A 26,923-nucleotide genomic window follows, 5' to 3' on the forward strand; every position below is an offset into this window, starting at 1 on the left:
CGCTGAGGGGAGCGCGCCGGCCCGACGCCATCCTCCTCCTCCTCCTCCTCCTTCTCCTCCTTCTCCTCCTCCTCCCCAGGCCTGCCGGCCGGGCGGGTTCCTTCCTCGGCGGCTCCGGCTCCATCCCCGCCCGGAAGAGGAAGGCCGCAGCGGAGGGCTGGAGGGGAGCTGCCGCCGCCCGCAGCATCCCCACGGGAGGGCTGTGGGCCCTGAGGAGCGGTAGGTGGGCCCGGCGCGGAGCGGGCTCTGCCGGCCGCGTCGCGGGGAGGGCGGCCGCAGGCGTGGGGACGGGCGCGGCTCGGCTCCGCGGGGCTGCGGGTCCCCGGGGCTCAGCCCAGGCGGCGGAGGAGGGTGTCTTGCCGGGCGGGACGGTGAGTCCACGCCGCGGACATCACATCTCTCTAGGGCCGACCCTTCCCCGCTCGGCGGCCCTCTGTCCTCTGGGCTTTGGCTGTTCTGGGAAATTGCACACACACACACACACAACTTTTTTTTTTTTTTTTTTTTTTTTTTTTTCCCGGCCTTCCTTCCCCCAATTGAAATTCCTGCTCTTGACCTGAATCAGGACTACTAAGGAGTCAGAGGAGCCTTCCCCATGCGTGGCAGGTAAAGCCGGGCCTAGGAAATTTCAGAGGGAGAAAGGGATGGTAAGAAAACATCAGAAAGATTAAATTCTTCCTGAGGGCAGATGACAAATCTGTGTTTGTGCGTTAGGGCAGGGCCAGCTTCGCAGCTGGTCCCTTCCTGGGAGACACAGCATCAAACCTCGGCCTTGCTAGCCGGAGCTCGGAGGCAGGAGCGGTGAGACACGGGTGGAGAGTCCTGAGGGGTGGCTGGGGAGAGCCAAGCGAATGTCAGGGACACAAGTGTCCAGAGAAACAGCTTCCCTAAACTGAAAATCCTCCCCCCTCTTCGAACATGTCTGACAGAAACCAGATGTCATGGTAGAGGTGAAGTGTTTTGTTTTTGCTGATGGGACGCCAGGACCTATAAAATGCTTGGTGGTTTCCTGCCTAGCAAAAAATACGGAGAGGTTTGGACAGCAAAACTGATGGAGCACAAAGGCAGAAGCATGTAGTACTTCAGGCTATTGCGTAAGGGAAATTGCAACCACGTAGCCCAGAGTGGAACTGAATGAAAGGTCAGTGCTAGCATCAATAGGTTCAAGCTACTTGCTAGCCGAAATTGCTGTGAGGGTAAGGTGTAAAGGATGTTACCCTGTGTAAATAACCCTGGAATAAAGTTCAGCTTGGTCATACAGTTCAATGGATGAATAAACAAATTGTGAAGAAAACCAAGATAGAACCTGCCACAATGAACTCATCCCTCAACTGTTGGCTGAATAGACCTAGGGCCAGGGAGGATTTGTTTAAAGGAATGGTTATTTTGGCTCCAGATGCTCTTATATAATTTGGGTAAGCAAAGAATGTTAAATATTTGTTATGGTGATGTTTAACCATTTTAAATAAAAGGATCCTGAATGTACCCAAACTGTTGTATTCACTAGCAGATTTAAGAACATATGCCAAGAGTTTAATAAATGGATTGCAGGTGGCCCCCTTCCATGTTTACCTCATGGCATTTGAACTTTAATAATGCTTCAGTGCTAGCCAACTGAATCCACAGGTAAAGAAATGTCACAATAATGTTTATTGCTGAGCATAACAAAGTGTTATGATCTTCAATCAGTATAATGTGATGTTACATGCACAAGTGCCTTATATGTGATATGGTATGTCTTGTCTGGAATATATATTAAAAATTGCTCAGTGTTTTCAATCTTGACTCATCAAAGTCAATGGATATTTTGGTATTGATTGACTTTGTTGGGTGAAATTCTGTTTCTTTTTCACTCTTTCAGTGCAACAAATGTTCAGGGATTTTAGCAATAGAAGGGACTGCAAATTTGGTTATTTTATGACTGAGATAGATACACTGTAATGTTTTACAAATCTGAAGTTTGCAGTTTCATGGTTTGTGTATTACTCCTTGATTCTGATATCTCTTGAAATGGAATTTTTTCAGGATATGGACTGACTTATTTATTTGTTAAGTACTGAATGGGATATGGCCTGCATCCTTGTTTAGGTCATTAAGACAGTTTTGGAGTATTATCAAGGCAAGTTAATAGTTCTGATATTTCTGACAAACTAAAATGCTGCCTTAACCCAATTGATATAATCTATCAGTGACTGTCATCCAGAGAAAGAAAAAAAAAATTCAAGTTTCAAAATGTTGTGTTGTTTTTTGTGTTGCTGTTGCTCTCTAGGATTTATCTTGAAGACAGCATTCCTGCAATAGTTAGGAAGTCTACCTTTTATTTTCTTTTTAATTTGTTACTGCTTTAGTAATTTTTAGTATATATTCAAGGCGTAAATAATCTTGAAGGCATAAATAATGTTAGTTACTTGAATGTGGATATTCAGAACAAGAGTGACCTTTCTTCTTTATTTTACTGTAATGCTGAGTTCAAAACATTTGGGGAAGTTGTATTAGCATTGCTCACATGTTAACAAACTTTAAATGCTCCTTAGTTCTGTGTTTTATTTGGGATGCTCCTATAATATGGTTGTCTTATTGCCCTTGTAGCCTGTTCTTGATGCAAGCAAACTTGATGCTGAGCTAATAACCGAGACTAGAGAGTTGAGGTTCCTGTTCCCTTAAAAACCAGGTAGCTTAATATAGCCATAGCTTATATTTACTTTTGTGAAGTCTGTATAAAGCAAGAACAAATCAACAAGATCCTCTTATGAATGGCTTGCAAAGCTTCCTGTTGACTGGATATATATGTAATTTTTCAGAAGTAGAGCACCTGGGAACATGGCCCTGCAAGAGAGGGAAAGCAGCAGCAGCTTCATCAATGACAAGCAGGAACAGAATTGTAGTCGTGTTATTACAGTTGTCTTCCTGGCACTCTTCATTGACTTGTTGGGATTCGCTCTCATCTTGCCACTGTTTCCTTCCATCCTTGATTATTACAGCCAGTCCGAGGTAAGTAACAGATAAAGTCAGCCTGCTGAAAATTTTAGGTATGAGATCTTTAGGGAAGGATGGAAGAAAAATCCCTTTCCTTGAGGCAAACCAAATAGCTGTAGGCAGAATAATAATATCCAGCACATTTAAATGGTGCATGGACTGAATTTGTTTGTGAACTTGCATGAGACTCTTCCCTCTTGCTTTTTCATTAAAATGAGGAATTTTTTTGTGGAAAAAATCAGGTATTTCTTAGGGGCTAGTCCTTGTAATTACCAGTGCATGTGTGGCTTACACTGATGTCACTGGTGAGACAGAGTAAATGACAGTCCATAATGGATCTGCATACTAGAGTTTATCTAAGAACCAAAGAGATAAGAGCTTTTACCCTACTTGAGTATTTCACACACTCACTTGCTTCCACCTCCAGCATCATGTTCATTAGGTCTCAACTTCCATTCTTAGCAGGGAGCTGGCTGCTGGCCTGGGAGCACAGGGCACAAAGTTGTGTGGGGGCCCTGCTGTGCAGCTGCTCGCAGTTACCGCTCTCAGGTGTTACCGGACAAGATGAAGATCTTGTCAGGGGAGAATTACTTTTGCAGCCCACACCTCTATCTCATAGCCCCTTCCCTACCCCACTCCAACTGCAGCTGTAGGCTTTGTCTTTCTTACAACCCTACCTCTAACCCTAACTATGAGCTCTGATCTCCAGGATCTTACCCACCTTCCAGTGTATTTCCTATAGCCAAGATCTTCACCTTTTTTTCAGGAACCATTCTTTTTTTGTACCATCTCTTCTTTCTGGACCTACAAGCCCCTTGTTCTCCCAGGCTAATTAGTCTATATGCAGGGGGGAAAGAGTGTGTCTCATGCTGCTTTATTAATTGAAGGATTAAGAACATGCCACTTTTGTTTAGTTCAGGATTTAGTGAGTAGCAGGCCTGATGGTTTAAAAAAGTTCAAATGCAGACAGTCCCCCACCCAAACACATACACCCAATTGTCTGCTGCCTATTAGCATTCACAGTTTAAGCCATTTTTAGCCTATGACAATTGATCAGTGAGGATATTTTCCTTGGAGGGAGCAGAAGGGAAGGAATCATCTAATATTTTCTCTAGGTCACTAGAGCTCTAGTCACTAGACGTCACACTGATGCTGTCTTTGAAAATGAAACAGAGAAACTGTCTTCCTGCTTCTATTTCCCAGTTACCTGTTTTGCAGGATGGATTCTATTTGTCATTGCAACGTGGAGTGGACTGGTTTGCAGAGATGGTTGGGATGCCTGCAGAACGGAAATACAACAGTGTCTTGTTTGGAGGTATGGAAATTAAACAAACAAGCTAATAGACACCAAAAAAAAAGTGTTGTTTTCAAGTTATTTGCAGTATTGATGTGAGGAATAATGAGGAAAATTACAAGAAATACAAAAGCCTACTTGCCTGTTACTAGATTTAAATAACACAGAAAGTGTCTCTTACAGTAGGCTATAAACGATTTTGTTTTCATCACCCTGATAGCAATGAAGAGTTGGACAGCCCCATCTCTGTCACGTGGAGACACCTAGACAGACAGGAGGAATGGACCAACAGGAACCTTATGGAATTCATTAAGGACAAATGCAAAGTCCTGCCCCTTGGAGGGAGTAGTCACTTGCAGTGATACAGACTGGGTGCTGACTGGTGAGGAGCAGCTCTGCTGTAAAGGCCCTGGGGGTCCTCACAAGCAGCAAGCTGAGCCCGAGCCAGCCCTGGCAGCAAAAGCACCAATAGCACCCAAGCTGTATGAACAGAAGCAGAGCCTGTAGGTTGAGGGAAACAATTATCCCCCTCTACTCATCACGTTAGACCACATCTAGAACATTGCATCCGGTTTGGGCTCCCTAGTACAAGACAGACATCCATAAACTGCAACGAGCTCAGCAGGGGACGGGGAAGACAGAGGGTCTGGGGAGCCTGGGCTTTTTCAGCCTGGGGCTGTTAGCACCCTTCTAGTACCTACTGGGAGGTTTTTGAGAAGACAGTGAAGCATTTCACTGTGGTGCATGGTAGGAGGAGAGGCAACTAGCATAAGAAGAGGCAAAGGAGGTTCAGACTGGAAATAAGGAAGAACTGTTGCACAGTGAGGGTGGCCAGAGGAACAGGTTGCCCAGGGACATTTTGTAGTCTCCATCCTTGGAGGCTGTCAAACCCTAACTGGATGAAACCCTCAATGGTCTGCTCTGACCTCATAGCTGACCCTATGAGCAGGCAGTTGGAGTAGGTGACCTCCAGAGGTCTCTTTTAACCTGAATTATCCTATGAGCTTGCCCAATTTGTTCAACAGATTGCTACAGAAATACAGGCCTGCTGTTCCTTATTGTCAGACTGCCAGCTGAGGGTCAGGAGCCTGCTGTGCTAGACCCTGCACAGTCACAGAAATTACTCTTCCTTAACTACTGTTTCTCATGTGACTGGAGATCAATCAGTAGGGAAGACTGGAATTAGAAGCTTCTGAGTTCAAGTCTCACCTCCCCGCTGGGCAGCTATAGTGCAGCCCTGCTTCTGAATCTCATTAGTCCTATTAAAAGCAGGAGAGCTCCTGACTTGCAGGGTCCAGAAGCATTTCCTGTCACTAGGACACTCCGGTGTGGGTGAACTCCACCAGGAGTAGTGCAGGAAATCCAGCAGCATGTATGTCATGTTAATCATCAGAGGCTCTTTTGCCTCCTTGTGGTCTAGAGAGTTGCGAGGAAAGTGGGGTTTCAGAGTGTGATGATGTGAGGGTGTCTAGGTTAACTGTAATTGAAAACGTCTAGACTTTCTCCTTTTAGTGAGCTGAGACCTCCCCCAAGATAAGCAAAAGGCTTTTAAACTAAAAAAAAAAAAAAAAAAAACCTGCAAAACTTTTATTAGAATACAAGTGTGACTGTATTGTTACTATTTAAAGTATTTTTTTTGGCTTTAACAGATATTAGAAAGTTTATAAACTATTTTCCTCTTTCCCACAGTGTCCTTGCAGGCACATTGTTGTTTCTGTGATCATTTTCAGTCAGATTACTGGCTTTGAATGGTAGGAAACATTTTTCTTAATCCCTCAGAAACTGCTTTCTGTCTCCTCTAAGGCCTGACTGCGTGCTGCCTCCTTGTTCCTTCTCTCTGTTTAAACAAATGGCTAGGAGCTCACACAGTCGTGTTGAACTTGCCTTTCCTACCTGCTGTGTCCTGTATTCTTGGGAGTGCTGTATTCCCTGACTTGGCTTAGTTGCTTTCAAGGGGAAGGAGAAATCTCCGGGCTTCTTTCAGAGGAGTCCAGCTGACTATTTTGCCCTTTGAAGAAAACATAGCATCTAACTGGGAACATGCAAATAAAAGAGACACTGTCTCAGAAAGAAGTTGGTATCACTTGCAGTTTTCAATCTAGGAGGAAACTATTGACAGAAAAGTATTTATAAACAGTTTTGAGTGGTGGTGGGAATGTTCTCTAATTACCTGACAGCCACAGGTAGTGAGGGTGCAGACAAGGTGGCTAAATTAACCTGGTATCTGTCAGATTTGACTCAGTCTGTTCTGTGGGTTTTGACAGCTTTTCTTAATGAGCCATCTATTTTGCTAAACCAGCAGAAATTTTTTTTTTTCTTTTAGATTTTTCCAGATTAGTCTTCTGCCAGACTGAGTTGAATTAGCTCTCTAGAGAGTTGACCAAGGCTGCAGAAGCAGGCGAGGATGGACAAGCTATTAGTTGTAGTCAGCTTCTGTCTCGGTCCATCTTGTGTGATTGCAGCTTAAACGGTTATAGTGGAAAGGTTCATTATACTTGCAATGTTAAGCAGAGGCCACTACAGTTTTCCTGTGGCTTTCATCCCTTCACCATCTTCGTCTGCAACGAGGATAGGATTGGAAAGATCATCTTGTTGCTTCTCCCAGTGCACGATATATTCCGCTCTCTTTCCTCTTTGCTTAGACTGCAATCTGTTCCAGGCAGAAACCTTCGCTGCTCTTTTTAAGACCCTGAGGGCACCAATACTTAGTTGCAGTGACCAGCCTTCACCCATACACTTTCTGCCCAGTGATTCAGGAGCTGTATTTCAGATCAGACTTGGGCTTTGCCTGAGCTATATCATAAGTACAGCCTTATCTCCAGGAATGTCTCTGGCCTGGTGTCTTGGATGGACCATGGGCCTACATTGCAGGTGTTTTATCTCCTGAATGGACCTACATCATAGTCTTGCTTCCAGTCTTTTCTCTGACTCTGTCTCCTGCTGGTCTTGACTGGAGTCCCTGGATGTATAAACCTTGCCTTGTCTGGGACTGTCGGTGGACTGTGCGAGCGACACCCTGCTCTGCCCAGCCTGTCCAGATTGCATGAGACTGCACCCTGGTTGGTGAGAGCACTGCCAGTGCTGTGGTCACACTCAGCTCCTGACTTGTTCCCCCATGTGGAACGGCCCTGCTCTTGCTGCTCCCTGGCTCTGAAGTGCTTAGCATGTCTGGATGTTGGTACAGTGCTAAAAATACAAGGAAGAAAATCTTGTCTCTCATTAACATACACTACCAGTGTACCAATCTATAAGGGTTTTTTTACAGTTTTTTGAGCTGTCACAAGCAGCTGTTCTCCTCAAGGTGTTCAGTATCAATATTCTGCCTCCCTCAAAGTTGATAGGAGCAGAACTTCTGGTCTCTCCTCTGCCTTTTAAAGCTTTGATAACTGAATAATCTGAGATGTATAACCCAGTTTTTATTTTAGAGAAAAACTGTGACAGCAAGGCATTTTTTTGCCTCCTTGTTGAAAGGGTGGTGCAAATTAATAAGTGTGTGAAGCTAGAAATGGCAAGAGAGAAGAGGAATTAAAGATCACAGAAGCTGGAGGCAGATTTCAAAAGACTCTTGGAGTCTGTTGGAATCACTCCTACCTCTTACGGTGCCTCACTAACCACAGTGCTTATGTCCTTCTTTCCATGATAAGAAGGAAAGAAAAGCTAATTAAATGTGACAGAATCAGGTTCAAACAATCAAAACAATCTTAACAGAACTGTGACTATTAAAGACTGCATTATCTCTGCTTTAAGAACAGAAAATTTATGTAGTCAGCTGGAGAAGCATTGGAGAATCAGCATTCCATTATAACCAGTGAGTTTCAAACCTGTTCTCATCAGTGAAGTAACCAGTGAGTTACCCAATTTATTACTGTTACTCTGGTCTGTCTGTATTTGCTGCCTCAGTTAAATGACAATGCAAGATAGGTGTTTTGAGGGTGTCTTAGTTTCAAAGATAAAGCTGTTCTTTATAGCTGTTGTTTTACATTTAATTGTGGGCTTTTAAAGGACATAACAGAGTGATAGGTCTGGAACAGGTATTGAATTTACAATGAAGGCAGCAAATCTAATGACATGTTTTTGTTTTTGTTTTTTTTTTTAGGTCTGATTGGCTCTATCTTTTCCATCCTGCAGTTTTTTTCCTCTCCCCTTACTGGTGCTGTGTCAGACTGCTTGGGCAGAAGGCCTGTCATCTTGATGACAGTGGTATGTGTCTCCTAGTTTATGAGATTTTAGTCATGCCATCTCAATACACAGTTGAGGGCACCATGATCTTGTGGTTAGCACAAAGAATTGGGAAATTGAACATTCTAGGTCTGCTGGTTGTCAACTGCTTTTTGCCAAGTCACTTGGCCACGCTTCCAAATGTGAGTGCTTAAGATGAACTTCCCAGATCCATAATTGTACATAGAAGGCACCAAAATACCTATTTGTTTCTGGGATTTTCCAAAAACCCTTTCCCCTGTGTACAGGAGTATGACTTCAGATGCTCTGTTTACAAACGTTGGACTTAATCCCCATATGTTTTAGTTCCTCAAGTGATCACTTCATGACCTATTTCACAGAGCCTGGGGATTATTGGTTAGGAAGTGCTATATAGCAGTGTAAGATGTATTTCTTACGAACGTTCTCCAAAACATTTTCTCTGTTGCTGGTACAGGGTTCTAATTACAGAAGCAGTGCAGAGCAAGTGCATCCACACATGGAGGAACTTGGCAGCAAATTATATACATATCCCCTTATCCTGTTGGCTTCTGGAGAGTGAATGAAGTAAACACACGTGCTTATGATTGATTATAAAATCCCAGGGCTAGAACTGTGAATTCTTTTTATTTTGAAATCAGAATTCTCTTGAAGTTGGAAACAAGTGGAGCAGGATGTACAAAAGTGGTTTTGTGCCCAGGACTGATTTAGCTCCCTCTGAACTTTCTTTGCTCTCCTGATTTTATTAGTAATCTCACATTTATATGAAGTTTGTATGGATTTGTTTCTACTTCTTTTATATGACTGCCCAGGACATAATGCATTATCAGTATATTCAGACATTTCTGATACATGGGTTTTGGAGCAGCTGTTGAATGTTTAGCTGGGAAATATGCAGAAATTATATCAACTTTTCTCTGCTTTTATAAAGAACCCTTTCTTGCTTCTGCAGATGGGCTTGATAACATCATACATGCTGTGGGCTGCCTCTAGGACTTTTGGCATTTTTCTTCTCTCCAGGATCGTAGGTGGAATAAGCAAAGGGAATGTCAGCCTCTCCACAGCTATAATTGCTGACTTGCACTCTCCAAAAGCACGGAGCAAGGGCATGGTGAGTTACATGTGGGGTATATGTTTGAGTTTACTGGGTAACTTTTACTTGATTTCAGGTGCTCAGAATGTCTTACTCAGGTGTGTATTCATTGATCAAGTGGAAACATGACTTTATATACTACTTTGCTTCTGAAAAGATGCCAGATCATTTTGCTGATGAGCTGTCAGACTTGTCAGTGACTTTTACCTACAAGTGAAGAGGTGGAATACCCTAGATACCCTAGAAGTGGAAATACTACCTGTCTAAGTGTTACAACTATTTCTCCTGCTGGTAACTGTAATCCTCGTTGTAATAGCTGAGAAATCAAAAGGTCTTATGGCCTAATTCTGGTAGCTGGAAGCCAGTTACAGGACAACCCATTTTTCTCACCTTCCCAAATTGTGGAAGCACAGCAGCACTGCCCTGCACTGCACAGTGTGCCTCCTGACTTCCTTGAATGTTGTACTGTCTTGAGGATCTGAGCTCAGTGGGAAAAGGATGTGGCATTTGGCTGACTAAGCAGCAAGTAGTATGAACAGCTGCCCTACCCTCTTCCAGCAGGCAGTGGACCAGATGGAAGCACCCTGCAGGCTGAACTTTGCCTGTGAATTACCAGTTAGATCTGTTATCTTATAAAAACCTTGGGGGCCCAAACTTCTCTTAACAGATTGTTATAAGCCAGTATGTGGGACAGCTGCTTCTTGGGAGGGGAAAGGTTTAGATTTCACAGTGATAGCTAATGAATTTCCCAAGCAATTTATTATAGTCTTGGTGAGCCAAAATATATTTTTGTTTATGGAGAGGGGTAGCCGTACAGCACTAGTAAATAAAATGGGTTGACTTTTAGGGCCTGAGAGCAAATACAGCATGGGTTGCACCCATATGGCTTATACTCTCTTCTTTTCCACAGCAGAGGAGGCATGTTCATTCTGCTTTCTGTGAAGAGAATAGCATCTGACTGATGCTATTCCCAAACAGTAATGGGGCATTGCCTGGGAGAGTGCTAGCTGGGCAGGCTGAAACCACACTGGAGACTGAAGTGACACCTGTGAGTGTGCCCTGGCCTTGCTTAGTTTAGTACTATAGATATAGTTAAATAGACTCAGGAAAGCAGGAGGATCATGTCCTGGGATGACACATGTTTGGGTCCTGCATATGTGAATATACATTTTTGAATGTCTCAAGGAAAATGGGCCATATCCTGCACTGTTGTATTCTTAAGCATTCTTACTGAGGCCGATGACTCACATCAGTGCTCTTTTAAGCTCCCACAAGTGAGTACTGATTCTACCTCTTTTCATATGTGCTGGTTTCATAGTGAGTTCATAAATCCTCTTTAGTACTTGCACTAAATTCAGGCTTTTCTGGGAAGCCTATCAGCCTGTTTGCTCTATGAGACATAAATTCCTAAATACAGAAGTTGCCAAAGCATTTTAGAAGCTATAAACATCAGTACCATTTTCTACCACGGTGCTGTCCTCCCTTCTCCAGTTTTACGCTACAAAAGTTTATTCTATGGCTGAAGGATCATCTGGCTGAACAGTCCCTGAAGTGAGAATTGTTATTTCCCTTCCCAGCTTCCTTTCACTCATAACCACATTGCATTTTGTTCCTGCCACTTTCCTTACTGGTCAGAAAATACAATCAGTTATTTGGAAAGACCAGTTTTTTCACACTTAATGCTCTTTGCTGTGCACTTCCTACATCTTCAGGGTGGTTAAGGTCTGTATCTGGTTGCATTTCCTTAAGGCAAATGCCAGGAAATCCAAACTGTTTTAAAACTGAGCTACCTGAACAAACTGGTGTCTAAAACTACATATCTGTGTTCATTGTATCACTGCAGGCAATGATTGGCGTTGCTTTCTCCCTTGGTTTTACCCTGGGTCCCATGATGGGAGCTTACCTAGCCATGGAGGCAGAGAAAGGAGAAGTCTTCTACCTTCGTTCAGCATTGTTAGCACTTGTGTTTGCTGTGGCTGATTTAATTTTCATCTTCTTCCTACTTCCGGAGACACTTCCCAAAGAAAAACGGGTAAATGGAGTATCAGTCTGAAGATCTGTGTTTCTTGCAAAAACAGGATTTGAGAACTGTTGAAATACTGGACCCAATGAGGAAGGGACTGAGCCAGTATCTCAGGAATTTAGCTCATTCCTGGGACTAGGATTTAATATTGTTAATCAGGCTGGTGTCAAAGTGGTTGTATGATGGTCCCACCTCCTTGCCCAGCGTAACATGAGAAATTCTTCATAGTTAACATGTCTGCTTAATTGCTGGTTTTGGTGTGTAGGTTTAAATTTCTCAAAAACTAATGGGAACCTAGGAGGAAGAGGGTGAATTTTAAACTATGATCACAGTGACTCCCTGGGGATGAATTTCAGCTAATCATAAAAGTAAATGCATCGGAGACTGGATTTTATTTCAGTTAGCCAGTATATGTTAGAAATTTTCTTAATCTTTGCTTGATTATTTTGAACACTGAAGTAGCAAATGACTGTTATCTCTGAGCTGTGCTGTCTTCCACAGATACAAAATATCTATATGTGCTAAAATTCAGTGATTGGATTTGTGAGGCCAAACATCTGTTAACTTTATGATTTAATATTATGTGATTAGACACTAAGATGCATCTAATTAAAGATCTCTTGGAGCAATCTCTTTTGGTAGTGTAGAAGAGACTGAATTTAGCCCTAGGTATCTGCAGCACTCAGCCTTGAAGTGTGCTTGGTCTCTGGATAGCCAAACCCATTTGACACTGAGAATTGTTCAGGAAACTTGTCTGCAATGTTCCTGCTGATGTGAAACTTTAGACCTTCCCTGAGTGTTTCCCAGCAGGTTGTGTCTCGCACTAAAGCTATTAAAGTTTAGTTTTTGTTGGTTTTTTTTTTTTTTTTTTTTTTTTTTTTTTGTTAACAGCTCTTCCATGTGTCATCTGTTCCTCTTTCCTATTTGGCTGTTTCTAAACATTCTGGATAAAATCCTCTTCTTGGTTAGAGCTGCACACTCTGGGGTGGTGGCAACATGTTGATGTGGGGGATGCTGTAGAGCGAATCTGTATTCTATAAACAATTCCACCTCTGCTGTAGAGGGTTAAATGGCTTCAGTGGCTACTAGGACTGTATGATGACTGACTACCTCCCTCCCCCTTTTATTATCCTCTTGAGAGTTCGTCTGATAAACTAGTCTGTGTTAACAAACATGACTGAATTTTGAGAAGAAAATGAGTGCTCTGTCCCTGCTTTTTGGGGCTGTGTGCCTGTGCAGCAGTGGCTATTGCGTGAAGTGGGTTAATAGGTACCTCTCAGGATCAGGTCTGAGTCTTGCAAAATACACAGGGTGTTTGATTGCTGATGAAGTTGTGGGTTGTCTGGCATTGGAGCTTCTTGTGATCCATATTGCTGCTGGTGCTTTTGTGCTGTCTTCTTTCAGCCTGCACCTGGGCAGTGGCCCCACGTGATTTATGTGTTCCAGAGTCTTTATAATTTCACTTAGGCTGCTTTGCTGTTTTCCACTTGGAGTGGGAGGGGAGCAGTTTGCTTGGACCGTGGATGACAGAGGAAAGGCAGATACGTTGGCTGCCCTTCTGGAACTTGGCTGGCCTGAGCTGGAGCAGGTGCTCCCAGAGTATAGGAGTGGATGCATTGGAAGGACAAAGCTGTAAAAAGAGAGGAAATGATAGTGATAACCGGTAGGAGGATGTACCAGTGGGATCAGACATCTGTTTCCTTGAAATATGCTGTGTTCTCATGATATTTTTGTTTCTCTGTCAGTCTTTTCACAGGAAAGAAGAAGTATTTCACATTCCACAAGTTAATTTCAACATGAATGAAAGGGGAAAGTGGAGGGCAAAGGGGGAACAAGGATGAGTTTTCATCCAAAGAGAACAGAATTTTTGCTGTTCTTCTTCCCCTTTCTTTCAACTTTTCCACAAGCGTATCAGGAGAAGAGTGACCCAAGAATTGTACCTTTCATCTGTCAGAGACACTGGTCTTCTGTGAGGTGGCCAAAACAGCTCCTGCTGTGACCTGCCTGGGAGAAAGGAGCAATAGAAAGGTCTCTAGTGGCATCTGTCCCCTTTAACAGCATTTGAGTTAATTTTTAGCTACGCTAGTCATGAACAAGGCTGCCTAGCTGGAGGGAGCGTCTTACAAATTTTTTTTCCTGGTGTCCAGCTAATCATGTAAGGACTATGTCTAGGGCTATGCAGCATCACTAGCTGACCTGTGGAAAAACAAGGCTTTTGCTCCATGCATACTAAGCAGTGTCTGATGTGAAGGGGAAGGCTGGAGCTTGGAAGGCCCAGGCTGCATTCCTGATTCGGACTGGCTCTGTGCCTTAAAGACGTGTTACTTAGTCTCTCTACATTAGAGGAAAACCGTAAACAGAGACACTGTAAAAACAGTCTGCCACTCAAGGTGACTTTTGAGGTGATCATGAAATAAATTTGAGCAATTTTGGAGTAATAAATCATAGGCATAGAAATTAAATACAAGTTAGATCTTGCGGATTTTTAACCTGTGAAGAATCTAAACTGTGCAGCTGGTGGCATTGACTGAAATTGGCAGTGTATACTCGGTTATTTGGGAGTGGTGAAACACTTTTTCAGTTTTAGGACAATGTTTTCATTATCAGTCAGTGGATGGAGTCACTTCTAGACGACTGCTTCCAGGGTAAAGACAGGAGAAATTAAAATAAATTTATATGCACACATGTGTATTAAAAAATATCTAATACATATGTATATATATTTCATAAAACTTAAGATTTAAAACATATACACATATAATGTATATTCTCCTAACCAAACTAAAATTAGCCTTGTAGTACAAAGCAGCTTGGCACCCTGTCTGACATGGATAATGATTCAAAACGGATACAAACTACAGATTTTTTTTTTTTATTACTGGCAAACATGCTTGAAGAGAGTTGCTTGTTACCAAGTTCTCTATGCTGTGGTACAAACACTGTCATGCCAACAAACACAGAAACTGAGGATTACTACAAGCCAGCTTCAGGAAATCCTTTTACAAACCTTTTAAAAGCATGAGGAAACTTCTTTTTGGGAGTGTCTGTTTACTCTCTGCAATATATGCAGAGGAAGGGGAAATAAATATCCCAGTTTGTTCTGTGTGGAGCAGCAGCTTTATGGCTTTATACAAAACTGGCCTGGTGTATTGAACTGGTTGCTGTTGTAAGATGCGTGGGCTCCAGAACTCTGCTGTCGGATACTCAGAAGCTCTGACTATCAAAACAAGGCAGGAGTCATGTTAATACCATATTGAAGGTTCATCTGTTTGCAGCTTTATTAAATCCAGTCCATATGAATCCTCAGGTCATGCACTGACTGCGATTAAGTTCCACTGATAATTTGACCTTTAATCTCTGCCCTCAAGGGGGTAATAGCTCTCCCTCCCTTCCCAGCTTGGAATAGAAGGGAGCTCATCAGATAAAGTCTGTGCAGTGCTTTGAAGATGTGATATACTGAGTGTGATTATTCAGGATTCTTGAGTCTGTCTTATCTCTTCCAGTGACTGTCATACAGAATGACAGTCTAAATTTTCCTACTTTAAAAGGAATTGTTTCCTTAAGAATTCAGACACTATTTTCTTCTTTAGTATTTTAACTTTCTATACCTTGGAATAAAAAATAAATTAAAGAATTAAATTCTCTGTAGACGAAAGAATAAGCATCTCCTAAGTGCCTGTTGATAAGGTGCAGGGAGAGTGCCACTAGGTACATAATTAGGTTAAGCTGTACAGAGTACAAGGACCAGAAGTGCTACAAAATAAATACTCCGTTTTAAAAAGCCACACAATGTGGCTGGGCAGAATCTCTAGAAATCTCTCTGAAACCTCTCCAGAGGATCTCTTCAAAAATTATATTTTCCTTTTCTTCCCCAGGAGGTATCACTGGCTGGCTAAAAGGAACAACCAGTACCAAATCAGAGTGTTGTTTGATGTGCTACACATTCTGTTCTCAGACTTGTAGAATACAAGCAAATCTCCAGCTTCCCATGAGTTTGCAGGCAGATGCGCCATTATTTTCCCAATAAATGTTCATTGGGCATGAGGGGTGACACAAAAGGTGAGCCAAGTAAAGCCACCTTCAGGGCTGTGGAGAATGATCCTCTTCTGCTTTTTAAGAACCCAGAGAAGAATCTGTTTTCTGTCTTCAGTGAAAGCTGCTGTCATTGTTCTACCTTCTAGTTATAGCGCTGGAGCCAGTTCTGTGTTCAGAAGGTCTGGGCTGCTGCTGGGGATCACTCAGACCCCATTGTCAGTTGCCTTGTTTCATCTCAGATAATTTGTGTAAGTGTAGAAGCACATTTGACTGTTACTGTCAGTTCCTTGCAGTAGTTATTACATCAGGTTTTTAAATAAATTTTTCTTTCTCTGATCAGGTCTCTTCTGTGACATCTGGATTTCAGGCAGCGGTTGACTTGCTCAGTCCTTGGGCCTTATTTCAGTTCTCTGCAGTTACCCGAGGAAAGGAATCCCCTTCAGAGGAAAGTGGGTATTAGCTGGCTTTTTATATGAATATTATATGTCTTTTTGTATGTGGCAGTGGTTTCTAAGTGAAAACTTAAACCATTTCAGAAGCAGCACTCTGTTCACTCATTTAAAACCCACCTTACTAACTTATGAACAGGGAATTGCAAGTTCCCTTGAATGTTGGTCCTCTTGTTCTGAAAAGAAGGTTTTGGAGATTAGTGTTTTGAAGATTTCTGACTTGCTACTTGCTTTTTCTTCAGGTACTGGCTGCAACATGGGGTAGGCTGCAGTAAGTGAAGTGATTTAAAAAGATAGATCCAGGCATGAGTAAGGGAGATGTGAGTTTGCTTATTCAAGCTGCAAACCAGAAAACTTCAGACTGGAATTTTATGTCTCAATTCAGGACTTGGAGAGGTAGGATTTGAGCTGGCCATTTCTCTATATTCAGTTATTTAAGCCATAGAAAATAAATCAGTGTTTGCCAGGTACACCAACTTACCATTCAGTCCTCCTTGCTCCTACATCAGGAATAGAGTGATATTTGGAGAAAACCTGTTAAACCCTGCATTGGTAGAAGAATAAGTAAGGTAGTCTGTCACAGACCACTTGTATCTTAGAAAAAGGGATGCTGTGCTTTAGCCAATATCATCCTGAGAGCAGCCTCAAGGTATTAGGTGGAATACAGGTATTGATTAAAATAAATAAATCAATAAATCCCCATACAGGTGGGGGTGTGAGTGTGAGGCAGAAGGGCTGGGCTGGGCTGGGTGAGTGAGACCAGGGTGACCCAGCAAGAGATTAGTCTTTTTAGCTCTCCTCCCCTCATAAAAGAAAACGTAGTGGGCAGAAGGCATTTTGTGCCATGTCTTGTATGGATATTTAAAATGAGCATCAGAGGTGAGAACTTTTCCCTGTACAGTTGATAAATGTTGCTTTGCTATTGTTACATTCTCAAGATATGCTTGTAAAACACCACCATGTTTCTCTCTCTCCCCACCCCCTCCTCTTGGTGTTTGTTTGTTTTTTTGTTTGTTTAGATCTTCAGAATCTCAAAATCTTGGGCCTGGCTTATTTCCTGTACCTCTTCCTGTTTTCCGGCTTGGAGTATACACTGAGTTTTCTCACTCACCAGAGATTCCAGTTCAGCAGGTATAACACAGTTAGAAGATAAATGTTGTCTGTTGTGTCTAGGATGTTTTCCAAAATCTTGATTTAAGGTCTCTTCATTTCTTTTCAAGAGAGGCTTTATGAGGTTAGTACACTCAGAAAGCAACCACCATATTTAGTGATACTTAGGCTTTGTGGGAATAATTTATGAGAATTCTTGCACACTGTTTATCATGAAAGGAAATACTCAATCTACAACTTCTAATAACTAGAGAAAATCGATACACAAGATTAAATTAAAAGTCCTGAAATAAGTGTAGCTGGGCTCACTGTATTGATTATAACAAAACATTTTCTCTTCTTGCCCAGAATAGTTCTTCAGTATCAGAAGAACTGAACTTCACTATCTTGAAGCTCAGAAAAGGCAAAGGGTGGAGCGATAGCTATGTGATTATATTTGCTTATCAGAGTTCTGCATCGCATACGGTGTACAGTCACTACATCAGAGAGTTTGATTTTCTTCAGTCAAACTCTAGAGAAGAAAGAACAGAATCCCCTAACAGCAGCTCAGCTTGACATACCGTTTCTGCCAGCTCATAGGAAGATTTTCAGCCAGGAACATGATCTTGCAGCTTGATTCCTTATGTGTGTCCCTCCCTTTCAATAATTCTCAGAGGGTTATCTCCTCTTTCCCTGTCTGCCTATCATTACAGTTTGTGGCTTAACTAATGTGTGCATCAAGGAGAGGTTTCCTAGTGTATTAAGGTTGCTTCTGCACAGTCCTTTCAGGATAGCCATGTAGTGAGGTGTACAACTTTGTGCTGACAGTACAGGCTGTGTGACAAACAAGCTTGTTATGGAGGTGAGAACTTTTAGTTGAGAATACCCACATAGTCTAGTAGGTAAAAGAGGTGAAAAGGAAATCTGAAGAAATATTTAAGGGTGGAAGGAGTGATGTTGCACACTTCTTGGTGCCGGACGTGATCACCACCATGCCAGTGCCTCTCTTGTGCCTTGGTGACCTTAATCAAACTCTGGACAAGTGGTTGTGAGAAAACGAAACACTTGATCCTTGGAAACCAACAACTCCTGTGCATATGAATCACATCCTGCTCAGATGAGGGAGACAAGTGACTTTTAGATTCATAAATCCCCAGCAGAGTGGACAACAGTGAGACAAGTCAAAGTCCATGCACAGACATTTATGAAGTTCCCACAGTATATTAGTTGGATACATAATAATTAGCTAAGTAATTATGGCAAGGAATATAATATGCTTTGTGTTACTTAATGGTAATAAGGGAAAAGGGGAAAAAGAAAAGGAGAGAGGAGAATAGAGAAATAGAGATCACCAGTCCGGGGTCCTGCGTTGGTCTTGTCTGAATTCGTCAGGGATGCATCTGTCATCTTCACTTCTTCATGTGTTCTATTTTTCTTTCTATCGATTGCTTGCTTGCTTCTTTCTATCTCTTGTTTGCTTGCTTTCACTCCTCACCCCCCCTCAATTTATACACCCTTTCCTTGGGTCCAACCCTGAGGTCAACCCACATACCTACATAGCACTTGTATGGGGAGGAGTAAGGTGCTTTATGGGATGATGTAATTAGCATGATCTCATTAATCTTCATAAGCTTACTCAAGTGTGTCAACTTTAATATGTATTTCATGGATAATGAAGTAAAGGTCATTCACCAGACAGACAGCCCTTGAAACTTTGCAAGGTGCACCAGAGCAGAGCTGTCCTGCCTGCACAGGGGCCCCCCAGCTGTACCCTGGGCTATCTGGGCAGCCTTAGCAGCTCCAGCCTCCACATTATTCACCCTGTGACTATAGTTTTGTTACTTGCAAGTCTTTGAGGCATTCCTTGGCTCGGAGGGCCTCTGCTCCCCTCCATCCCTTATCTCTTTCTCTCGTTCCTTTTCTCAGCCCCTGTTTCGGGGAGTTACAAGTCATCTTTCACAGTATGGCACAGGATAACTAGCATGCCGACTCCCTGTGAGCCATCCTAGAAACAACTAAAGTACATCACAGCAGCCTAGAGACAATTGCAGCATTTGCCAGCAGCTGTCCCATCTCTACGCCAAGACCTCAGAGGTTTGTCTTGCTGTCTGCCTGCTGTGGAAGCTAATGTCAGCGTATTAAGAACTTTGCACTGCTCATGCAAACACCAAAAAGCATTTTCTCTCTCTTGTTCAGGAAGGGGTCTATACTGGACTTGTGAATTGCAGGGTGGAATGCTCTGTGCGTGACTCCATATAATCTGTGGTTTTGCCTCCCTTCTAGCATGCAGCAGGGCAAGATGTTTTTCTTTATTGGAATAACAATGGCTGTGATCCAGGGAGGCTATGCTCGACGAATCAAGCCAGGAAATGAAATCAGAGCTGTAAAAAAGGTAAAAAAAAAAATATATTTTTTTTTTCTTTTCCCCCCACAAATCTGGTATGTTACTTTTCAGTCTAAAGTGCAACAAAAGGTAGTTGAAGGCTATAACTGCACTTGTCAAATAAAAAAAAATATTCTGTCTCATTAGTCCAGCTAAATGACTTCTGAAGTCCCGGGTTGTTGGGCACTTACCAGTCTAACTAAACTTTGGAACATTAGAGCCATTTCTTACCGTATCAGCTATGAGGATATTGAAACTTTGAGTTCTTCATATGTAACTGCAGTAGGGAATGAGAAGAGTGTCCATCTGTGCAAGCTAGGTAGAATGCTGTGAAAGTTGTGCTTTGTTTCAGTGACTCTTGCAGTGCAGACATTGAAACTACTAAAGCTGCTTCAGAGCTCATCTCTGACTCTGGCAAATCGTTTTCAGGGACATCATCAGTCTGGCCATCTCTCTGCTTGACAGGCTTTCTCTAGCATGTATTTCACTGGTGGGCAGGGGGAAGTAGATTCTTCCTCTGATTTTGTGTTCATCTGTGTTACATGTAACAATAGCATGTACCAAGGCTCAGACTGAAGTTTCACTGACAAAAGTGTGTATTTCTTTGTTTTACTTGCTTCCTTCTTCCTAGGGATGCTGCTGCTGCTGTACTGGGGTGACAGGGAGCAGTTCCCTGCAGCTTATACAGCTGTGGGACAAGTATATATGTTTTGTCATTTCCATTTGTACATGGAACTAAACAAAGCAGGTTTCAAGTGTTCCTGAACTTTTGTTGCCTGCTTGGTAGTAGGTATGCTTGGACTGTTAAAGCCTCCATCAGTGTAATATACATTATTTTGAGGCCAGTGTGATTTCAACGGTGGCAGGGTAAAAAAGATTACCAAACTCCACTGCATTCCAGTGAATTGACTCATCTTTTCTTCAAGTTATTTCTGCTGGTGAAACAATCTCCACCCTGCTCCCTGACAGGTGAAAGTTATGGCAGCTTGTTGTGTCACACAGGATGCATTTCCCTGTGCATGAAAACTCACACTGCTGTGTTAGTGCCACTTTACCCTCTGCATCAGCTTCCCTGTGCTCTGCCAGCCTGCTGTGTTTGCTGTCACTGCACTGCAGTTTATGCAAACTTGTGGTTTACTCCACTAATTTTTATACTCCTTCCTGTTCCCTGCACTGAGAAGTGCAGTTACCTTGAAATAGCCACTTAGATTTAGTTGGTGTGGACTGATGGCTTCTCGTCATTGGCCGTGGGCACAGTGCAGAAACCTGCTGCCCCCGGGGCACTCTTTCTGTGGCTGTGTGTGGCTTGAGTGGCTTTTGTGGGAGTTCCCCCTTTTGCTGAAGTTATTCTGGCCATTTGTGAATCTGGATCATATGGCCGATGTGGCCTCTCTCAGCACAGTGATTACAGTGGCTCATTCATAACTGAATCCTCAAAGTGAGACATTTGGTCAGAGTGAATTCCCTCTTTTATGAAACATGCAGCAGATCGTAACTGATCTGTCTTTTCTGTGAAAGCTCTGTAGGCAAGGGGGACTTCACAGGGAAACTGAAGTCCAGGCTATTGGAGGAGATGAATGTTTTTTCTTTTGGGGTTTGAATTTCAGATGTCCTTCCCTGACCCCCCTGACATGGACACACACGCACATTTTTTCTTCTTGGCTTCAGAAGTATGGACTCTGAAAGCTGAAGATAAAATTAGTCAATACTGCTGACAAAAAGCAGAGGAGCTGTAGTCCTGTTTCATGCAAGCTTTTTGATCCCTTGTGCCAGCTCCGGAGATAAAGAGTTAAAGCTAGATTTCTGTCCAGTTCAACACAGAACAAGAGGAAAAATCACCAAAAGCCAGTAGATCATGTGAGAGAGAGAACGCTGCAAAAATCCTCTTTTTCTCAGTTGTGGGAAATAATAGGTGGTAGGAGAACTACAGCCCGTGTTACGGGTGACTCCAGCCTGCGTGTGCTCTGCAGTCCATGTGATAATTGGTGAGAGAGAACAGGAAAGTAAATCGTGCTGCTGTGTGGCCATCCAGGTGAATTTGAAATGTCTGCTTGGGAAGAAAGGGCTTTCTGCTTCTAACTTAAATGTAGTCCCATCAGCGGAAGAGAACTGGCAGGACACCTAGAGTTAGGCTTTAACAAGCAGGGCTTAAATGTGACTCTCTGACTCATTCATTTTGCAGGCTATTATGTTGCTGATTCCGGCTTTCTTGTTAATTGGATGGGCTGCAAATGTGACCATGCTGAGCCTTGGACTCTTGCTGTACTCCTTCGGTGAGCTGTTCAAAATACACTGAAAGCTAAGCACAAATAATTTTTCTTCATGTATTTATTCACCCTGTTAAAAAAGATGCACTTCTAATTTCAAACCATAAGTAACAGAAAGCTGACATTTCCATTTATAAAATACGGAAGAAGTTGTGTCCCTTTTTTCTCTGGTGCTGTTTATATCACAGGAAGTTGCCGTGGTGATATTTGGAAGCATCCCCAGTGCTCCCGTTGTCCTGTCTCACTGGAGAGCTCTTGAGGGTGTTTCTTCCCCTTCTTATCACACCTAGAAGCAAAATAGTCACTAAATACCTCAGCTCGGGAAAAGAAGGGAGCCAGCATGTCTGTGTATTTCTGTGGTGGCTGCATTATTCCCTAGGCAGCGGGCTGCAGGGGCCTGCGCGCTCTGAAGCTGAAGGCGCGAGCGCGGGTGCGGCCGTGCTGCCCTGGCCGGGCAGTGCTCCGCTCTCCTGCGCTGCCAGCCGCTCGCTGGGGGGGGGGGGGGGGGGGGGCAAAACCCCACCTGTCGTTTCGGAGAAGTGCAGATGGTTTTCCAGGACTGTTAAATGTTTACATGAGTAATAGTCTGCCAATCTAAGGTGTTACTCAGGAAACATTCATGAATGAAGTTGGATTAATCTACTGAAGTGCCCATCTGAAAAGAGATTTCAGGTATTCCCAATGCTGCTAACTGTTGTTAAGAAGCTTCAGATATGACTAATTACATAAGTAGAAGACTTCTCTTTTGCATGATACAGCTTGATTCAAGAGTGAACTGTAAACCACAAAATGCATCTATTTAGTAGCTTGCTTGTCAAGGGACAGCTGTGTGTTTGACGGGTTTCAAAATCTGCATTTTATCTTCAGATTAACTTGCTTTTGAAAGCCCACTGGGTGAGGAGGGGGGGTGAGAGGAGGTATTCATTTTATCTAACTGTGCTTCTGAGTCAGGTGCCTCCTCTTCCTAGGCTCCATCCCTGGGCACAAGACCCCATCTCTTCCCCGGTTAAGCCAGCCAGAAGTGCGTCTGGAGAGACGTCTTTTATCCCTCTCTTCCTCCCTCTGCCCCAGGAGTTAGGGCGCCTGCAGTTAAGGCAACATGTCTATCGTTCCTGCTCCCCAATTGTCCTTTCCCTCCCAGAAAAGATTCTTCTTTGTGTGCTTAAGGCACTTCCTTCTTGGCAGAAGAGGCCCCTGTTTCAGTAAGAGGGCAACGATTGTTGAACAGCTCTTGGCTTTTGTGTCCAAAAATTTTGTAACCTCTTCTTGGACTTGAACGTGTTATTTCCCAAGACAGAACAGAGCTGCCTCCCTCATCCACGAGTACGGTAAAGCAGTATGCGTGGGGACAGTGACTCTGTGTTCAGCCACCTCGTTGTCTGTTTGAAATATGAGCTATTCCCTTTCCCTGCTCCACCTGACAAGACCACAGCGATTTGGAAAACGACCAGTTAGCTGATCTGACTATCCACCCCTTTCCCAGCGGCTCACAGAATGAGAGACACTAACGTGAAACATCTGCTCAGAGCACTCCTGGCTCTGGGCTCTTCGAGCAGGTTGACTTTGAGGGGGTGTTTTCATTATTGAACCGGATTAAACCTGATGATTCACTGTTGGTGCAGTGCCCCAGAGCTCGGCATATTTCTCTGCACTAGTAACGCGTTTAGGCCACATGTTTTTCACTCTTGCTTTTGGCAATGTTTCCAGCTCTCTGCTGTTCGTTGACAGTCTCTTTTGTGGATTTTTCCAGCTGCGGCCATTGTTATCCCGTGTTTGTCAGCGGTGGTGTCAGGCTATGGTGAGTGTCTTTCCTGCTTTGAGTGGCAACCCTTGACCACATAATTGACCTTTGTACAGACTTGGCTCAGATACAGAATTGACCTCAGGTTTCGTGGTGCATCAGTGGGAGCACTCATGGCGTAGGTCCCCCTCAGATCTGATTGTTGGGCCGGTGACTGGCTGCTGCTCGGCTTTATAAAAGACCTCTTTCCCCCAGAAGCATTTCTGCTTTCCTTGTTAATGCAAAGTGTTACAGCAAACTGCTGCTCCACGTTGTAGGCGCGTAGCCCTGAAGCACCAACCCCCTTCCCGGCGCAGCCCCCGCTCCTCGGCTGCCCTCCCCCCGGCGCCGCGCGCTTTGCGGGGGGCAGCAGACCGGCTGCCTTGCGCTGGGGATGCCACGGCCCTCCACCCTTCCCTTCTGAGAGCATCCCCCGTGGGAGGGGCGCCAAGGGGGGCTGCTGGGGTTAGGAAGACAATATCCTGACCCTGGGAAGTTCAGAAACATCCTGCAAGGGAGCACAGGAAAACCCCAAACTGACTTGTAGCTGGTTCTGAAAACTGTCAGTGCTCCAGGGTGGATCATTTCAGAGCTAACAAACGGCGACGAGCTGTTCAGAGTGACCACCAGTATCACGCTTTAATTTTGTACTTGTTCCAATGTGATGGGCAAACTTGAAGCAGCCTTATTTCTGGTTCTGATTAAGAAGATGAGGAAAGGTTGGCAAAGAATATATATCATGGGCAAAGGCCACAAACAGCACTGAGCAGGGAATGGCCTGGGTTCTCTGAAAGAGGCACCAGCCATTGCTAAAAGCATTTTTGCCTGATTCCTTAGAAAAAACCTTCTAAGGAACCTTCTGAAACATTCTGGGTTTGTGGCACTGGTTGCTACGTAACCCTGCAAAGCAGAGGCAGCTGTGTTGCCACCTGGGGGTGACACGGGTCTATCGTTAGCGTTGGTTCAGGTGGTTGCCAGCACTACAGTGCTCGCTGGGGGGAAAAACTGAGGCTTTGCTCCTTGACGTGGCTTTCATGTTGCTCATATTTAACTCGCATCCATAGTTCTGTGCTTACTGTACACCTCTAACTCCTCAGCAACTGTAAAACTTTTTGTTGCTGTTGGGGGGGGCGGCACACCGCCCTTGTCCATGGCCAAGCACTCTTGACAAGCCCTGGGGCTTTGGCAGTGCGGCAGTGGGGTTTATCCTGGTGGAGGGGGAATCAGCGCAGCTTGGGCAGTGAGTGTGAACTGAAAGGAGGGGGAGAGGCACGTGAGAAATACCTGGAGAAGAGCAAGGCTCCAGGAGGTACAGCAGTGCCCTGCCCTGCCCACGCTCCCTGCCCCCAGCAAAACCTCCGCCCTGAGTAACAGCGCTCTGCTTGCACAGGCTCCGCCGGCCAGAAGGGACGAGTGATGGGCATCCTGCGGAGCCTGGGTGCCCTCGCCAGAGCCCTGGGACCGATCCTGGCAGCTACAGGTGAGCGTGGCCTCGTGCTCCTTCCTGCTCTGCCACCACCCAGCGTCCCCGGGGCCCCCGCGGCCCGGGTGCGTCCGGAGGAAAAGCAGAAAGGGAAGCGCAGCATGTTTCAGAGCCAGAAGTTGTTTTGGCAGAAGTGATACCCCCGAGAGCTGCACCGGGGGCAGAATACGGTCCATGGTAGCACCAGCGAGAGCCTCAAAAATGAATTTAAAAAGTTGATACAAGCAGAGATAAACTAGATAGCAGCAGGTATTGCCCAGCTCTTTAAAAACTCCAGCAGGAGCGTCGAACTAAGCCAGCCCTGGGCGTAGCTGTGCGGGCAGAGGAGCACCCCCCGGGCCTGGCCCCGGTGTGCAGCGCGGGAGCCCTTCCCTTCCCGGGGCGCGGTTGCAGCGGTTGCAGCGGTTGCAGCGGTTGCAGCGGCGCCCGCTGAGGGGCCACCTGGGCACGGGGTGGGTGGGAGTCAGTGAAATCCAGGTTTCCTGGGCTGCCGTAACCGGTTCCCCCCATCTCATGAGGCTGCAGCTCAAGATAATACAAGTGAAGTAGGGGCAGTCTGTGATGGGCAATAAAGAACCCTGCAGCATTAAAAGCATCTGTAACCCAGAGAGTCCCCAGGCCACTGCTGCCCCGGCGCTCAGGCCCGGGGCAGTGCTGGTGGGCCTGGCCCAGGGGCAAACCCGGCACAGGTACCCCCTGTATGGGGTTCGGTTCCCCAAGCCCCTTTGGGGTAAAAAGGGACAGAATAAGGGGAAGCAGCCACACAGCGGGCTGGAGCTTGACCTCGGCCACCTGATGTTAAGGCTGAGCAAAGCCAGGAGCTGTTTCCCAGAGGTGCTGCCGGGGCAGAGCATTAAACAGTTGCCGTTAAAAGCTGAGAGCAAATAGGCGTGCTGCTGTAGTGAGAATGAGCCCGCCCTAGTGAAAATAACCACGTCTAACGTGCTGCTTCCTCGGAAGGGACCCGGCCCTGCTGTTAGCCACCCCTGCTTTGTAACTTGGGTGCCAGCAAGGAGGTGCAGTGAAAGGTTCAGTAGTTGCGTGTTCTCCCGGTGTGAGTTGTTGAGAGCAGCAGCTTTGAGGGCCAGTTTACAGAGGGGAAGGACAAGCACGCTAACGAGCTAAATGTTCTTTCCTTTGCAGTTTACTGGCTGGCAGGGGCAGAGGTTTGCTTCACCGTCTGTGGAGCTTTGTTCCTCATCCCCTTCATTTTACTTGGCTCCATAAAACAGCAGACCAAGGAGGAGTAGTTAACCCCAGCACTTCCCCTGGGCCTCTACATGACCTGATTCTTGGCAAAACAGTTGAGTAAAGCACCGAGCTCCTCAGCCGTGGTGTGACAGCACAGCACGGTGCAATCCCAGCCCACGGCCACGCGCTGCCCTCGGGGCCAGCCCAGGACCCGGCCCGGAGGCGGCTCCCACCCAGACCTTTACACAGTCGTCACCAGATCTTCCACAAATGCGCAGTGAGCCTGGTGACAGCTGTACCAACCGCCTTAAAACACGATGATCACCAAGAAAAGCGAGGTCGCCTCAGCCTGACTGCTACCTTGGCACAGGTGGACTGTTTTTAATATGCAACTAAACTGAGATATGTTTTATATTTCTAATGCCTTGTCGCAGGTTTTGAGGACCAAGCACTGTTCTTTTTGCATTACAAATAAACTATTAGAATGTACACGTGTCTAGTCAGTTAATCCCACTTAAGATCTTCCACCCCTCCCAACCACCTGTGGCTGTTTGGGGAAGCCAGAGTGGGTCCTGACCTCCCCCCAAAAGCCACCTCGGAGGTGCCAACCACTCCAGCGCCCACGGTGCGACTCCCAGGCACAAGGGGAGGGGAAAAAGCACC

General features: G+C 44.7%; 1 protein-coding gene across 2 annotated transcripts; it reads left to right on the forward strand.

Annotated features, from left to right (window-relative positions):
- MFSD10 (major facilitator superfamily domain containing 10) lies at positions 1-26,749 on the forward strand. Of its 2 annotated transcripts, XM_042808133.1 has the most exons (14): positions 1-219; positions 566-606; positions 2,802-2,991; positions 4,195-4,291; positions 8,367-8,470; positions 9,420-9,578; positions 11,404-11,592; positions 15,959-16,067; positions 17,087-17,198; positions 19,440-19,548; positions 21,722-21,812; positions 23,557-23,604; positions 24,977-25,066; positions 26,213-26,749. In XM_042808133.1, exons 2-14 carry the CDS (start codon positions 596-598, stop codon positions 26,317-26,319), a joined length of 1,416 nt encoding a protein of 471 aa, XP_042664067.1. In that variant the 5' UTR covers positions 1-219; positions 566-595; the 3' UTR covers positions 26,320-26,749. The 2 variants fall into 2 exon arrangements, with proteins under 2 accessions (XP_042664067.1, XP_042664068.1); XM_042808134.1 differs by lacking the exon at positions 566-606 and having other exon boundaries at positions 2-219.
- The last annotated feature ends 174 nt before the right edge of the window (positions 26,750-26,923 follow it).

Source organism: Tyto alba, unplaced genomic scaffold (genome assembly GCF_018691265.1).
Source record: "Tyto alba isolate M040663 unplaced genomic scaffold, T.alba_DEE_v4.0 Super-Scaffold_6, whole genome shotgun sequence".
Classification (NCBI taxonomy): Eukaryota; Metazoa; Chordata; class Aves; order Strigiformes; family Tytonidae; genus Tyto; species Tyto alba.